The sequence below is a fragment of the Lethenteron reissneri genome, chromosome 45 (genome assembly GCF_015708825.2).
Source record: "Lethenteron reissneri isolate LAM-NWPU_2019-01 chromosome 45, ASM1570882v1, whole genome shotgun sequence".
Lineage (NCBI taxonomy): Eukaryota > Metazoa > Chordata > Hyperoartia > Petromyzontiformes > Petromyzontidae > Lethenteron > Lethenteron reissneri.
The window spans coordinates 8082334-8098609 of NC_083823.1; the positions used below are offsets into that span (position 1 = coordinate 8082334).

The window sequence follows — 16276 nt, forward strand, 5'->3', positions numbered from 1 at the left end:
AGTAAATACCACCACTACTAACCTGGACGGCCTGCCATGCGAACCGCGAAGCTCTGCAGCAAGCGGCAAACGCGCGCCCGCTCAGCCATGTCACCCCCCAATACAAGTGAATATGAATCTTGAAAGTGAAATGTGTAAATGACACTCAGCAGCCAAACAACTGTTTACATGGCACGCCGAGACACAACGAGAGTGATTCTGTGGCTTTCCTGTGCACGAGAAAAGAAAGTGGCAAAAGAAGATAGATACCTCCCTGCTACCCCAGACTGGATCTCAGCTACACTGGGATGAGACACGAGGTGAAGGTCTGGGTGGGAGCCACACGGGGTGACACGGTGAGGGCAGCAACGTCAACGCAGCTCTCAGCTCCCACTTCTCGCAATCGCAGAGGCGAAGCCGCTCGCAAGTAACGTGGTTGGCACCGGGCACTGACCCCAAGCGTCCTGAATGCCTGTCCACTCTAATCGTAGCCCGGAACGACAACCCCAGCATCCACACTACAACTGGCCCTATACCCACAAGCACCAACACAACTGAACCCCAACCACGTGTCTCTGTACCCACACACCAACACAACCGGGACCAAACCACGAGTCCCTACCCACACACACACCAACACAACCGGGACCAAACCACGAGTCCCTACACCCACACACACCAACACAACCGAACCCCAACCACGAGTCCCTACACCCACACACACCAACACAACCGAAACCCAACCACGTCCCTACCCACACACCAACACAACCGAGACCCAACCACGAGTCCCTACACCCACACACACCAACACAACCGAGACCTAACCACGAGTCCCTACACCCACACACACCAACACAACCGAGACCCAACCACGAGTCCCTATACCCACACACACTAACACAACCGAGACCCAACCACGTCCCTACTCACATACACACACCAACACAACCGAGACCCAACCACGAGTCCCTACACCCACACACACCAACACAACCGAGACCCAACCACGGGTCCCTACCCACACACACACCAACACAACCGAACCCCAACCACGAGTCCCTACACCCACACACACCAACACAACCGAACCCCAACCACGAGTCCCTACACCCACACACACCAACACAACCGAGACCCAACCACGTCCCTACCCACACACACACACCAACACAACCAAACCCAAAGCACGTGTCCCTACATCCACACACCATAACTCGAGTAGAACAGCACCCATAGCACCCACAATACCTACCTCAAATAACAAATTCCCCCGGCTAGAGAAGGTGGAAAGAAATTTCCAGGTTGCGTCACATTTTTACTTCCTTAATAACGTTGGTTTAAAATCGTGTTCGTCATGAACTAAATTTTCACACTTGCAAACCACCAATGACAACAAAATGGTTCCAGGTGTGGACACGCTCTGGAGCTGTTTAAAACGAGAACGGCTTTAAAAAATGAACTCTACCGTGGGGTTTTCTGGCCGGACACTGGCGCTGTCACGATGACACCCGAAGTAAACGCGGCGACAAGACACGGGGGAACGAGGCGGCGACCTCTTGGGCCAGCGTCCTCCCAAACGATCGGCACCACCGCGTCCCTCCGGCCGTCGCCACCGACTGGTACCTGGGCTGGGTTCCGAGCCCACAGCCAAGAGAGACGCGCGGGGAGAAGGGGGCCATACCAAGTGACTTGTGCGACTTTAGTTTAGCGCTCCTCGTCTGCCGCCCGTCATCCATGCTTGCGAGGGTGTGGAGCGAGTGAGTGAGCGAGCGAGCGAGCACGGGCGTGGTGGGGATGTAACCCGCTCGACCGGCTCTAGCACGAACTCAGGATAGTTATGCCCCATTAGGTGTAATGGAGCTTGGCTCCCTGCCAGGCAGACCTGGGCTTGAGCCAGATCCATAGGGTTAGGTGAGCGCCCGCGACGCGCGTGCACGCTCAGCGAGGGGGCCCTCACGCCATTCATTAAGCCCGGGTGTGACGCAACTGCCACTTGCAGCATCATCACAGGACCACGACCGAGCGTCAGAGAGGACGAGGGCCAGGCTGCCTCGGCACCTGCATGCACATCGTCGGTACCGGAGCGTGACGCACGGCGAAATCCCTGCACGAGGGGAAGCCACACTGAGGCCACAGCAGCACCGGCTTACCGAGGCAATAACATGAGTGAAATAGGCATCGCCCCCACCTGCTCCACGACTCGAACGGGCGAGGACGACGAGCGGGGATTGACACTGTTACACGACGCACCTCAAACTGCACGTGGCCAATTAAACAAGGGCTGGACGCACGCCGCGACCCCCTGACACGCAGCACCAATTAAGCCCTGGAAGCGTACCCAGAGAACCATGGCGATTTCACATTCAATCTTGGCTCGCAAATATTACATTTCAGGAGTTAACGCGGATCGAATCCTTGGCACTGCACCCATCGAACGCTGCACACGAAACGCATTCTGCTGCACGAATTACACACGTTGCATTCTTCCGTGATGAACATTACACAAATTACCATCGTCTCACAAGAGCACAGTGTGCTTGCCCGAGCTCACCACCCGACCTGCACAAAACAGGCACTGTGAAGCCGATGGACGAGTGCCAAGTCCGCTGGCCGATCCGGAGATGCAGGCAACAGGGGCGGCGGGAGCTGCAGCGCTCACGCTGCCCGGGCAGGCGACAGGCGGCCGGGAATGCGGACAAAGCTGCTGCTGCTATGCAGGAAGCGCCGTGTGCAGAGCGAGCAAGCGGCGGGCAGAGCGTTCCCGAGACGCGGCATAGAAATAAACGCGACAGCGAGCGAGCACTGTGTACGGAAAACAATGATTACGCATTCCGGTCACGGCACGGGGTGTGTGTGTGTGCGCGCGCGCGCTGTCGATACAGCCTCGGATAACCCACTTCTTCTCGGGTGCTCCTGCACCGCTCGTGGTGACGTGTAGGGGATGCCGGGTTTTCGCACGCGAGCGCTATTCTCTCTGGAAGCCTGCGCAGTATCTGCCGCTAAATAAATGCCGGACCAAACCAATGCACGAATTGGCAACTTGAATTGAAACGGCGTCCAGCATTCACGACCACAGTCCAGGTGGATGCATGCAGCAGACCCTGCATCACATTTAAATGAACCCAGGAGACGATGCCTGTGAGGTCCGGTGCCACGGAAGAGAATTAGCATGCTCCGCTCACCGCGGTGGGGGCAGCCAAACGGAAGCGCGTGACATTTCAACACAAGAGCCGCTCACCCAGCCTCCCTGCTTGCTCGCTCACAACCCAGCACTCCTCTGTCCACGTCTCTGTGCCTGTGGGGCAGCAAGTCAGGCTCAACGCACTCAGGCCTGCTCTGTGTCCACGCGTGTACAACCGAGGTGGCACCTGAACCGCTTAATGTCGGCACACATATTACCGCCACCTAAGGGGGCACTGCATTGTTAGCGATGACCAATGATATCACCGAGTCGCCTGACCGCCTAGGAGGGTTGATCGGAGTCGACATCATACGCCCCAGCGGAGAAGGCAGCCTCCTCCAGGCGATAAGTCAGCGAGAGACGAATACTGCCGTAATTGTCACCTTCCTTCCATGCGGACGCTGCTGCACAACGTGATAGTCCGTAATAAATAGAGCGCCTGTGATGGATCACATTAATATCGCACTCGCTAAGACACATTGTGCAAATGTGATAATGTGTGAAATCGTAGGCAGGGGATTTCATCCTTTCAAATTATGGTAAATACTGTATAACCCTGCTTAGACAAAGAGTAATGCTCTTTCAAACATGTTCATGACTTGTACAGTCACCTCAGTCCAGAACATAAAAAATGTCCATTCAGACCCTGCCTCAACCCCCAATTCTAAACCTAGACTCAAGTCTAACACAAGAGAAAGCGGCCAAAACAATCCGAAATATACGACTCCAAGAAAGAGCCAGCTAACACACCGTGGACTGCTGTGATTGACATAACGATCACCAGGGTGTGATTCTATTAAATTATAAAATGACAGCGGGAGGGTGGCGGCGCAGTCATAGCACTTTCGCCTCACAAACAAGAAGGCCCTCGGTTCGATTCCCGACTCGGGCGCCTTTCTGCACGACATTTTTATGCCTCCCCCCTGTTCTGCATGGGGTTTCCGTCCGGGTTCGCTTAATTTCCAACCGCAGCGGAAAAAAACATGCAATAGATTTTAATAATGCTTAAAAATTACACTGCAGATTACTCATTGGCATTACACACACTGCAACAATGCTCCCAACTTGGAAGGACCCTCCTGAAGAAGTCTTGAGATCCAGCGAGGCTTTCCTGGGTAAACAAGTGCGATAATAAGGCTGATGGTAAAACAGCTGCACAAGACTGGCCTAAGGGCTTTCCATCACCACATCTGCCCACATTGCCCGTCACCCCCCGGCACCTACTGTGACTGTGCTAATACCGCGCTGCATAGCAAAGCTTTTAGATGTAACAATCCACTGTTGTATACGACCACCTCCTGGACCACCTGGTATTCCCAGGGAGTCTATCTACGAATTAACCAGGCTCATTATTCCTTGGCTTCTGAGATCTCATGAGTTTAGGGGCATGCAAGTGTGTGTCTTGACTGCAGATGTGAAAACACCCTCGGCCGTGGAAAGTCCCAATGCAAAAGCATGCCACTACCACCATCAGTCTGTGTCGCCGCACACATGGCCATAGCGGCCTGATCTCAGTGGTACTATACTGTGGAGGCTGGTGGCTGTTCGGCAGCTGGCCTGTTGCTAATCAGGAGAAGCGTGCCTTTGCTGGGAAGCAACTACCACCTGCAAGAGTGTCCGTGTGTCCGTGTGTGTGAAACGGCGACTGCTCAAAAATGGTTAGCGACCCGAGTTCGATTCCCGGCCACGGCCAACATCAGTTAAGGATATCTGAACCGGTTTTGAGCCTCCGCTGAGACATCGAAGCCGTAAACGAGTACCTGGTTGCATATATAAACATCACTGGTGAGAAAACGGCAACCGCAAGCAGAGCGCGTTGGGAAATTCAGTGTGCGCCTCTGGCATTTGGTGAAGCAACAGCAACCCCATTCATCGAATCTAAAATACAATCAGTAGTCACACAGTGATGATGTCATGTCAGGGACGTGCTTCGCTCCGAAGCCTTGGCAGCCGAATGTAGCAGCGCGCACGAGCCAAGCACACGAGTCTGTATGTACGATGAACTTCTTTCGCACCGTACATAGCCAACCGGGCAAATCGGAGGTGTGATTCGTGTGTGCACGGAGGCATCGCTGTGAGTATACTGCCTGGGTGCACACGCGCGTGTGTGTGTACGCGAGGAGGGAGTGCGCTGCTCACCATCTCACCTCTGGCAGTTACCACTGCTTCCAGTTACCATCTGCGTTACCAAGAACATACACGTTGTTATTATCACCATGTGAGAAACCACAGCTGTCTTCCTTTGCAAGGGATTACTTATACATTTTAAGCCTAAACACACTGTGAAATACTGCACATCCCCATAAAGCATCCGAACGTCATGGATTTGCACTGACCGCAAGAACCCCGCACCTCCGATTATCACGGTTGGCTACGTACGGTGTGAAAGAAGTCCAACATACATACAGTACATACATCCCCCACTCATCACGGTTGGAAAACTAAAAAATGTAAAGAGGAAAAGTTATTTACAGTGAATGGCATCATGAACAGGTAGGTACACAGAACAAGTATTTTCGTGCTCTGGTCCTCGTCAATACCTAACGATCCCCTCTCATCTCTCGCTACTCCCCTCCACGCATTCTGCTACCTCTCATCTGACTCTACTCCCCTCCACACACCCTCCTACCTAAACAACAGCCGCCATTCGCGAAGTGGCGGTGATGTCACCATTGCGCTGATGCCAGGCTTGATGCACTTTGAGACCACATGAATTGTAGAAAACCTTCTGACAGGAGGTGACAGGTCAGACCTAGTAGTTACAGGTTAACTGGCTGAGATGACTGGCATATGCACCACCTGTTCTCCCCACTGTGTCAACTTGCTGTGTTTTATCCGCCCGATACCCTGTGCATTGTTGTGTCAATCCTCCGCTCTCCGCTATTGATGGAGGGCGAGTGTTGGAGGGCGAGTGTCTCCAACTGGCCAGCAGAGTCCTTCACGAGCATCCTTCCAATCTGACACTGCTGTTAACAGTATTTGGCAAGTTAAATAACATGCTCCTGTTCCACATAAACACATTTCCTCTATAGCCCATACCCCGTCTGCTTGGGAATTCGGTGGCTGGGTATTTGAGCTACATGACCTGGCCAACGCAGCCTCACTTGCTGGAGGAGCTCACTGAGGGGACTATGTCTATTTCTTTCGAGGATCTGTGAGCTTCTCACACAATCCAGCCTGATTACTCGAGGGACAGACAGTAGGCAGCCAGCATCTGTATCAGCTTTCTGTTGAATATGGCACATTAGAAATCTTAGACTGATTAATTGAATGTTTCAAACTGGCTCAGATGTTCCTATAAATGGGTCCACGTTTCACAAGCGTGGAGAAGGGACGACACACCTGGCCGAGAAGATGCAGAGCTTTGTATGGAGTGAAAGGCCAGGTAGCTTCCCCACAGCGTTGCACAGCTAATGAAAGCATAATGCTGCTCAACTGATTCGCAATGAAACCTCCGATGGTAAACCGGCTGGTCATATGCACACTGCCCAACTATGGAAAATTCTCCACTCTCTCCACAACTGCCCCATAACTCATGGGGAGTTTAAGGGGGTATAATATTTGATGACATAAAATACCCAGGCAATTGTCTTTGTTTTGGTGGGGCTGCTGATAAAGCTTCATCTCTTAGTAGCATGCTCCAGGTTCAGCACTAGACTCTTCAGAGTGAACACGTCAGCAGTATACATAACATGGTTGACCAAAAGCAAGCAATCCCTTCACTGCACCCGAGCATAAATTGGCCTCCCATTGTATCTGTACCAGACGAATATTCCTCGGATACAGCCAAAGACAGTTATTCAAACTATGTAAAAAATAATTAAGTGTAGGGACCAAATGACATCTCTGTTGCACTTATCCAAGGTGAACAGGAAATGACTCCAGGCCATTGCAGCTTTGTCAAGGCCTAGCTACCAGCATGAGGGTCATTCATGATTGTGAGCAGAGGGTCAGGGATCATTAAAGCATGAATAATAACCCAGGCTAGGCGTATTAATGGCATTATGGGCATTGACCAGTTGAATGAAGCAGATAAATAGGCACAGTTGATAATTCCTTACATCTCTGATGTAGCAGATTGAGAGAATATGGCATATGCGCAAAACTGCCCCGGTCTGTAGACAAGTTGGGGATTCGCAAGCCTCTCCTCAGTGTGCCGCCTAGCACGGTGATGTTGAATAATCCGTTCCAGGACCTTTCTTGGCACACATTTAGGAGGGAGATGCTCCGGTAGTTGTTACAATCAGTGGAGCCCCCCTTCCTAAATAGGGGACCCTCTCCCCTTTCATCTCACTATACTCCCCTGCAAGTACTCTCCACTCCAGACACCCATGATTTTATTTTGAAGCCTTTAATCTTTGGCCAGTGGCAGGTCGCTCATTCTTCTTCCCCCAGCAGTCCGTGCAATTGACTCTCTGCCCATGTCCAGGCTCAAGACCTTCCTAGTTCAGAATCACAATCAATGTATTTATTCTGCAGGAGGAATCCGATGAGCTAGAAAGCTCTTTTCCACCCATGTCAGAACATTACAACAAGCAAAACACAAACACGATAGGCGTGCAAAGTATAGGAAAGGTCAACAAATAACTTAAAAATATACAAATACTGTAAAACTAAACAATTTTTTATCTTACCAGGTAAAGCCCACTTAGTCATCCACTTCTCTCTTAGAAGTCTCCTCCGCCTATGGCTGGGCTGCCTTCCCCTCAATAATAAATACACCCGCTGTATATGCGCAGTGCCTTGAGATGGGGCCTCGCTTTCATTCATCCGCCATCTAAATCCAATAATACTGCATCCCATCAGATACCCACGTCCCTCTTCTTCCCACGGCTGGCAATGCCAGTCATATAACCGTACAATGGGGCAGGGAGGGCAGGGGAAGGGCAGGGGGGGCATGTCGGTGCAGGCATTGCCTTCAGGTGCCCGCAAAGGAAGGTTGGCAGAGCATTCTCGGAATTGCACGTAACCCAACGCACGCACCCTCCCAGCCCTCTCCCCTCACTCTTCTCCACGCACTATCCCAGCCTCTCCACTCACACCCTCCCAGCCTCTCCCCTCACTCCCCTCCACGCACCCTCCCAGCCCTCTCCCCTCACTCCCCTCCACGCACCCTCCCAGCCCTCTCCCCTCACTCCCCTCCACGCACCCTCCCAGCCCTCTCCCCTCACTCTACTCCACACACTCTCCCAGCCCTCTCCCTACACTCCCCTCCCAGCCCACTCCTCTCACTCCCCTCCACGCACCCTCCCAGCCCTCTCCCCTCACTCCCCTCCACGCACCCTCCCAGCCCTCTCCCCTCACTCCCCTCCACGCACTCTCCCAGCCCTCTCCCCTCACTCCCCTCCACGCACCCTCCCAGCCCTCTCCCCTCACTCCCCTCCACGCACCCTCCCAGCCCTCTCCTCTCACTCCCCTCCACGCACTCTCCCAGCCCTCTCCTCTCACTCCCCTCCACGCACTCTCCCAGCCCTCTCCTCTCACTCCCCTCCACGCACTCTCCCAGCCCTCTCCTCTCACTCCCCTCCACGCACCCTCCCAGCCCTCTCCCCTCACTCCCCTCCACGCACCCTCCCAGCCCTCTCCCCTCACTCCCCTCCACGCACCCTCCCAGCCCTCTCCCCTCACTCCCCTCCACGCACCCTCCCAGCCCTCTCCCCTCACTCCCCTCCACGCACCCTCCCAGCCCTCTCCCCTCACTCCACTCCACGCACCCTCCCAGCCCTCTCCCCTCACTCCCCTCCACGCACTCTCCCAGCCCTCTCCCCTCATTCCCCTCCACGCACCCTCCCAGCCCTCTCCCCTCACTCTACTCCACGCACTCTCCCAGCCCTCTCCTCTCACTCTCCTCCACGCACTCTCCCAGCCCTCTCCCCTCACTCCCCTCCACGCACTCTCCCAGCCCTCTCCCCTCACTCTACTCCACGCACTCTCCCAGCCCTCTCCCCTCACTCCCCTCCACGCACCCTCCCAGCCCTCTCCCCTCACTCCCCTCCACGCACTCTCCCAGCCCTCTCCTCTCACTCTACTCCACGCACTCTCCCAGCCCTCTCCCCTCACTCCCCTCCACGCACTCTCTCAGCCCTCTCCTCTCACTCCCCTCCACGCACTCTCCCCTCATTCCCCTCAAAGCACCCTCCCAGCCCACTCCCCTCACTCCCCTCCACGCACTCTCCCAGCCCTCTCCTCTCACTCCCCTCCACGCACTCTCTCAGCCCTCTCCTCTCACTCCCCTCCACGCACTCTCCCCTCACTCTCCTCCAAGCACCCTCCCAGCCCACTCCCCTCACTCTACTCCACGCACTCTCCCAGCCCACTCCCCTCACTCTACTCCACGCACTCTCCCAGCCCTCTCCTCTCACTCCCCTCCACGCACTCTCCCCTCACTCCCCTCCACGCACCCTCCCAGCCCTCTCCACTCACTCCCTTCAACGCACTCTCCCAGCCCACTCCCCTCACTCTACTCCACGCACTCTCCCAGCCCTCTCCACTCACTCCCCTCCACGCACCCTCCCAGCCCTCTCCACTCACTTTACTCCACGCACCCTCCCAGCCCTCTCCACTCACTCCCCTCCACGCACTCTCCCAGCCCACTCCCCTCACTCTACTCCACGCACTCTCCCAGCCCTCTCCTCTCACTCCCCTCCACGCACCCTCCCAGCCCTCTCCACTCACTTTACTCCACGCACCCTCCCAGCCCTCTCCCCTCACTCTACTCCACGCACCCTCCCAGCCCTCTCCCCTCACTCTACTCCACGCACTCTCCCAGCCCACTCCCCTCACTCCCCTCCACGCACCCTCCCAGCCCTCTCCCCTCACTCTACTCCACGCACTCTCCCAGCCCACTCCCCTCACTCCCCTCCACGCACCCTCCCAGCCCTCTCCCCTCACTCTACTCCACGCACTCTCCCAGCCCTCTCCCCTCACTACACTCCACGCACCCTCCCAGCCCTCTCCCCTCACTCCACTCCACGCACCCTCCCAGCCCTCTCCCCTCACTCCACTCCACGCACTCTCCCCTCACTCCCCTCCACGCACCCTCCCAGCCCTCTCCCCTCACTCCCCTCCACGCACTCTCCCAGCCCTCTCCCCTCACTCCACTCCACGCACTCTCCCCTCACTCTCCCTCACCCTCCACGCACCTCCCCCCCTCCTCTCACTCTACTCCACGCACTCCCAGCCCTCTCCCCTCACTCCCCTCCACGCACTCTCCCAGCCCTCTCCCCTCACTCCCCTCCACGCACCCTCCCAGCCCTCTCCCTCACTCCCTCCACGCACTCTCCCCCCCCCTCCCCTCACTCCCCTCCACGCACTCTCCCACCCTCTCCTCTCCTCCCCTCCACGCACTCCTCCGCCCACTCCCCTCACTCCCCTCCACGCACTCTCCCAGCCCTCTCCTCTCACTCCCCTTTACGCACTCTCCCAGCCCTCTCCTCTCCTCCCCTCCCAGCCCTCTCTCCCTCACTCCCCTCCCCGCACCCTCCACGCACCCTCCCAGCCCTCTCCCCTCACTCTACTCCACGCACCCTCCCACCCTCTCCCCTCACTCTACTCCACGCACTCTCCCCCCACTCCCCTCACTCCCCTCCACGCACCCTCCCAGCCCTCTCCCCTCACTCTACTCCACGCACTCTCCCAGCCCTCTCCCCTCACTACACTCCACGCACCCTCCCAGCCCTCTCCCCTCACTCCACTCCACGCACCCTCCCAGCCCTCTCCCCTCACTCCCCTCCACGCACTCTCCCAGCCCTCTCCCCTCACTCCACTCCACGCCCTCTCCCCTCACTCCCCTCCACGCACCCTCCCAGCCCTCTCCCCTCACTCTACTCCACGCACTCCCAGCCCTCTCCCCTCACTCCCCTCCACGCACTCTCCCAGCCCTCTCCCCTCACTCCCCTCCACGCACCCTCCCAGCCCTCTCCCCTCACTCCCCTCCACACACCCTCCCAGCCCTCTCCCCTCACTCCCCTCCACGCACCCTCCCAGCCCTCTCCCCTCACTCCCCTCCACGCACCCTCCCAGCCCTCTCCCCTCACTCCCCTCCACACACCCTCCCAGCCCCTCTCCCTCACTCCCCTCCACGCACCCTCCCAGCCCTCTCCCCTCACGCCCCTCCACGCACCTCCCAGCCTCTCCCCTCACTCCCCTCCACGCACCTCCCAGCCCTCTCCCCTCACCTCACTCCCCTCCACGCACCCTCCCAGCCCTCTCCCCCTCACTCCCCTCCACGCACTCTCCCAGCCCTCTCCCCTCACTCCCCTCCACGCACCCTCCCAGCCCTCTCCCCTCACTCCCCTCCACGCACCCTCCCAGCCCTCTCCCCTCACATCCCCTCCACGCACCCTCCCAGCCCTCTCCCCTCACTCCCCTCCACGCACCCTCCCAGCCCTCTCCCCTCACTCTACTCCACGCACCCTCCCAGGCCCTCTCCCCTCACTCTACTCCACGCACCCTCCCAGCCCTCTCCCCTCACTCCCCTCCACGCACCCTCCCAGCCCTCTCCCCTCACTCCCCTCCACGCACCCTCCCAGCACTCTCCCCTCACTCCCCTCCACGCATTCTCCCAGCCCTCTCCCCTCACTCCCCTCCACGCACCCTCCCAGCCCTCTCCCCTCACTCCCCTCCACGCACTCTCCCAGCCCTCTCCCCTCACCTCACTCCCCTCCACGCACCCTCCCAGCCCTCTCCCCTCACTCTACTCCACGCACTCTCCCAGCCCTCTCCCTCACCTCACTCCCCTCCACGCACTCTCCACCCGTTCCCCCGATCACCCTTCGCTCAGTGGGAGGTCGCACGTTCTCCTCTGCTCCCTTCCCCAAGCCATCCGTGCTGTCGGCTCCCCTTCATCCTGTTCAAGCCCAGGATCAAGACCCGCCACGTTCCCGTCTGCCTGCGATCGCATCTACAGCAAAGTCTATAGAACCAACACGGGAGCGGTGCCGCCGATACACGCGGGATTTTCAGTTTCAGTTTCATGTATTAGGTAGAGAGCCCTGTGAGCCATTCGGCTCTTGAATCGCGTGCAACCGCAACAAACAAAAAACAAAAACATGAACAATAAAACATCTTGAAGTGACTAAAAAAACTATTAAATCACGACGTTTCGGAGGCAACACAAGCTCCAGTCTTCTGTGTTGCCTCCGAAACGTCGTGATTTAATTTGTTTTCTTTTAACCTACAAGACTTTACCGAACAAACCACGAAAGCTTCAAATCTAGAAAGACTAAAAACCCCCCAACGCTGTGCGTGGAGTGAATCTACTACCGACGCCCGCCTCTGTGCCGCATGAAGCAGCGACTTCCACACGGGACACAGACGAGAGTGAAGAGGGTGGTGATGGTGGTGGTGATGATGATGATGGTGGTGGTGACGGTGGTGATGGTGGTGACGGTGGTGATGATGGTGATGATGGTGGTGATGATGGTGATGGTGATGATGATGGTGGTGATGATGATGGTGGTGGTGATGATGGTGGTGGTGGTGATGATGATGGTGATGATGATGGTGGTGATGATGATGATGATGGTGGTGATGATGATGGTGATGATGATGGTGGTGGTGGTGATGGTGGTGATGATGATGGTGGTGATGATGATGATGGTGGTGATGATGATGATGATGGTGGTGTGGTGATGAGGTGGTGGTGATGTGGTGATGATGGTGGTGATGATGGTGGTGATGGTGATGATGGTGATGGTGATGATGATGATGGTGGTGGTGATGATGATGATGGTTGTGATGGTGATGAGTGGTGGTGATGGTGGTGATGATGATGATGGTGTTATGGTATGTGGTGGTGATGATGGTGTGATGATGGGTGGTGATGATGATGGTGATGATGGGTGATGATGAGGATGGTGGTGTGATGATGATGATGATGTGGTGATGGTGATGATGGTGGTGATGGTGGTGATGATGGTGGTGGGATGATGGTGAGATGGTGATGATGATGATGAGGTGTGATGATGGTGGTGATGATGAGGTGTATGTGGTGATGATGTGGTGGTGTGTGGTGATGATGGTGGTGGGTGATGATGGGGGAATGATGATGAGATGATGGTGTGGTGATGATGTGGTGATGATGATTATGATGGTGTGATGATGAGGGATGATGATGGTGATGATGATGGTGATGATGATGGTGATGATGATGGTGATGATGATGGTGATGATGATGGTGATGTGATGGTGATGATGGTGATGATGGTGATGATGATGGTGGTGGTGATGGTGATGATGGTGATGATGGTGATGATGATGATGATGGTGGTGATGATGATGGTGGTGATGATGATGGTGATGATGATGGTGATGATGATGGTGATGATGATGATGGTGGTGATGATGATGGTGGTGATGATGATGGTGATGATGATGGTGATGATGATGATGGTGGTGATGATGATGGTGGTGATGATGATGGTGATGATGATGGTGATGATGATGATGGTGATGATGATGGTGATGATGATGATGATGGTGGTGATGATGATGGTGGTGATGATGATGGTGATGATGATGGTGATGATGATGGTGATGATGGTGGTGGTGGTGGTAATCTTGCTCGGGTCGTGATGGCGATGACAGCACGATGGTGAGAGAAGAGAGAGGGGGGGGAGGGTTGTTGTTGTTGTTGGGAATGAAGTCGCTCACCCGGACCCGGCGAGAGGCGATTCCGTGGCCCGGTTTTGTTATTTCTATTGTCTCCCCTCTCCACCTCGTCCCCTCTCCACCTCGTCTCCCCCTGTTGTCTCCCCTCTACACCTCGTCTCGTCTCCACCTGCCACCTCTTCTACACTCGCCACCGTTCCTCTTGTCACCTTCTCCCCTCCTCCTCCTCCTCACTTCTCCCCCTCCTCAATGCCCGACCTCGTTGTCACCTCTTCTTTCCCCTGCCCACCTCTCTACACGTCACCTCTTCGCTGTTCTCTCCCATCGTTTCGTCTCCTCGTCACCGCGTATCTCCTCCCCTTCCTCTTCTCTCTCCTGTTCCCTCCCCTCGTCTCTTCCCACCAACCCTCGTCTCTTCCTATCGAATGTCCTCACCTCATCTCTCTGCTCGTCACCTCGTAACTGCTCCCCTCGTCTCTCCTCACCCACCTCACCCACCTCCCCTCTCCTCACCCACCCACCTCGTCTCTCCTCTCCTCACCCACCTCCCCTCGTCTCTCCTCACCCACCTCCCCTCACCTCGTCTCTCCTCACCTCCCCTCGTCTCCCCTCACCCACCTCTCCTCACCCACCTCCCCTCGTCTCCCCTCACCCACCTCCCCTCACCCACCTCCCCTCGTCTCCCCTCACCCACCTCCCCTCACCCACCTCCCCTCGTCTCCCCTCACCCACCTCCCCTCGTCTCCCCTCACCCACCTCCCCTCACCCACCTCCCCTCACCTCACCTCCCCTCGTCTCCCCTCCCCTCACCTCCCCTCGTCTCTCCTCACCCACCTCCCCTCGTCTCTCCTCACCCACCTCCCCTCACCCACCTCCCCTCGTCTCCCCTCACCCACCTCCCCTCGTCTCCCCTCACCCACCTCCCCTCACCTCGTCTCCCCTCACCCACCTCCCCTCACCCACCTCCCCTCGTCTCCCCTCCCCTCACCTCCCCTCGTCTCTCCTCACCCACCTCCCCTCACCCACCTCCCCTCGTCTCCCCTCCCCTCACCCACCTCCCCTCACCCACCTCCCCTCGTCTCCCCTCACCTCACCCACCTCCCCTCACCTCACCTCCCCTCACCCACCTCCCCTCACCTCCCCTCGTCTCCCCTCACCCACCTCCCCTCGTCTCCCCTCACCCACCTCCCCTCACCCACCTCCCCTCACCCACCTCCCCTCGTCTCCCCTCCCCTCACCCACCTCCCCTCGTCTCCCCTCCCCTCACCCACCTCCCCTCGTCTCCCCTCCCCTCACCCACCTCCCCTCGTCTCCCCTCCCCTCACCCACCTCCCCTCGTCTCCCCTCACCCACCTCCCCTCGTCTCCCCTCACCCACCTCCCCTCACCCACCTCCCCTCACCCACCTCCCCTCACCCACCTCCCCTCGTCTCCCCTCACCCACCTCCCCTCACCCACCTCCCCTCACCTCCCCTCGTCTCCCCTCACCCACCTCCCCTCACCCACCTCCCCTCACCCACCTCGCCTCACCCTCCTGGCCTCACCCACCTCCCCTCACCCACCTCCCCTCACCCACCTCCCCTCACCTCCCCTCGTCTCCCCTCACCCACCTCCCCTCGTCTCCCCTCACCCACCTCCCCTCACCCACCTCCCCTCGTCTCCCCTCACCCACCTCCCCTCGTCTCCCCTCACCCACCTCCCCTCACCCACCTCCCCTCACCCACCTCCCCTCACCTCCCCTCGTCCCTCCCCTCACCCACCTCCCCTCACCCACCTCCCCTCACCTCACCTCGTCTCCCCTCACCCACCTCACCTCGTCTTTCCTCACCCACCTCCCCTCACCTCACCTCCCCTCGTCTCTCCTCATCCACCTCCCCTCACCCACCTCACCTCGTCTCTCATCCACCTCCCCTCACCCACCTCCCCTCGTCTCCCCTCACCCACCTCCCCCACCCACCTCACCTCGTCTCCCCTCACCCACCTCCCCTCGTCTCCCCTCACCCACCTCCCCTCACCCACCCCCTCACCCACCTCCCCTCGTCTCCCCTCACCCACCTCCCCTCACCCACCTCCCCTCACCCACCTCCCCTCGTCTCCCCTCACCCACCTCCCCTCACCCACCTCCCCTCACCCACCTCCCCTCGTCTCTCCTCACCCACCTCCCCTCACCCACCTCACCTCGTCTCTCCTCACCCACCTCCCCTCGTCTCTCCTCACCCACCTCCCCTCACCCACCTCACCTCGTCTCTCCTCACCCACCTCCCCTCACCCACCTCCCCTCGTCTCTCCTCATCCACCTCCCCTCACCCACCTCACCTCGTCTCTCCTCACCCACCTCCCCTCACCCACCTCACCTCGTCTCTCATCCACCTCCCCTCACCCACCTCCCCTCGTCTCCCCTCACCCACCTCCCCTCACCCACCTCACCTCGTCTCCCCTCACCCACCTCCCCTCGTCTCCCCTCACCCACCTCCCCTCACCCACCTCCCCTCGTCTCCCCTCA

General features: G+C 57.7%; 1 protein-coding gene across 12 annotated transcripts in view; it reads right to left on the minus strand.

Annotated features, from left to right (window-relative positions):
- Positions 1 to 16276, minus strand: part of ARHGEF7 (Rho guanine nucleotide exchange factor 7) — a 42531-nt gene that overhangs the window by 25491 nt on the left and 764 nt on the right. Inside the window, exon 1 of one of the 12 annotated variants that reach the window (XR_009756507.1) lies at positions 2880 to 3158. The exons of 3 other annotated variants lie outside the window; for them this stretch is intronic. Coding sequence is in view for 2 of the 9 variants with exons in the window: in XM_061570505.1 (XP_061426489.1) it covers positions 2880 to 3153 (274 nt within the window). In the remaining 7 variants the exon portion in view is untranslated. Of the gene's footprint in view, positions 1 to 1663; positions 1867 to 2533; positions 2562 to 2879; positions 3159 to 13816; positions 13853 to 16276 lie in introns of those variants that run through there. 8 more of the 12 variants (XR_009756508.1, XM_061570508.1, XM_061570498.1 and 5 more) reach the window with 8 other exon arrangements.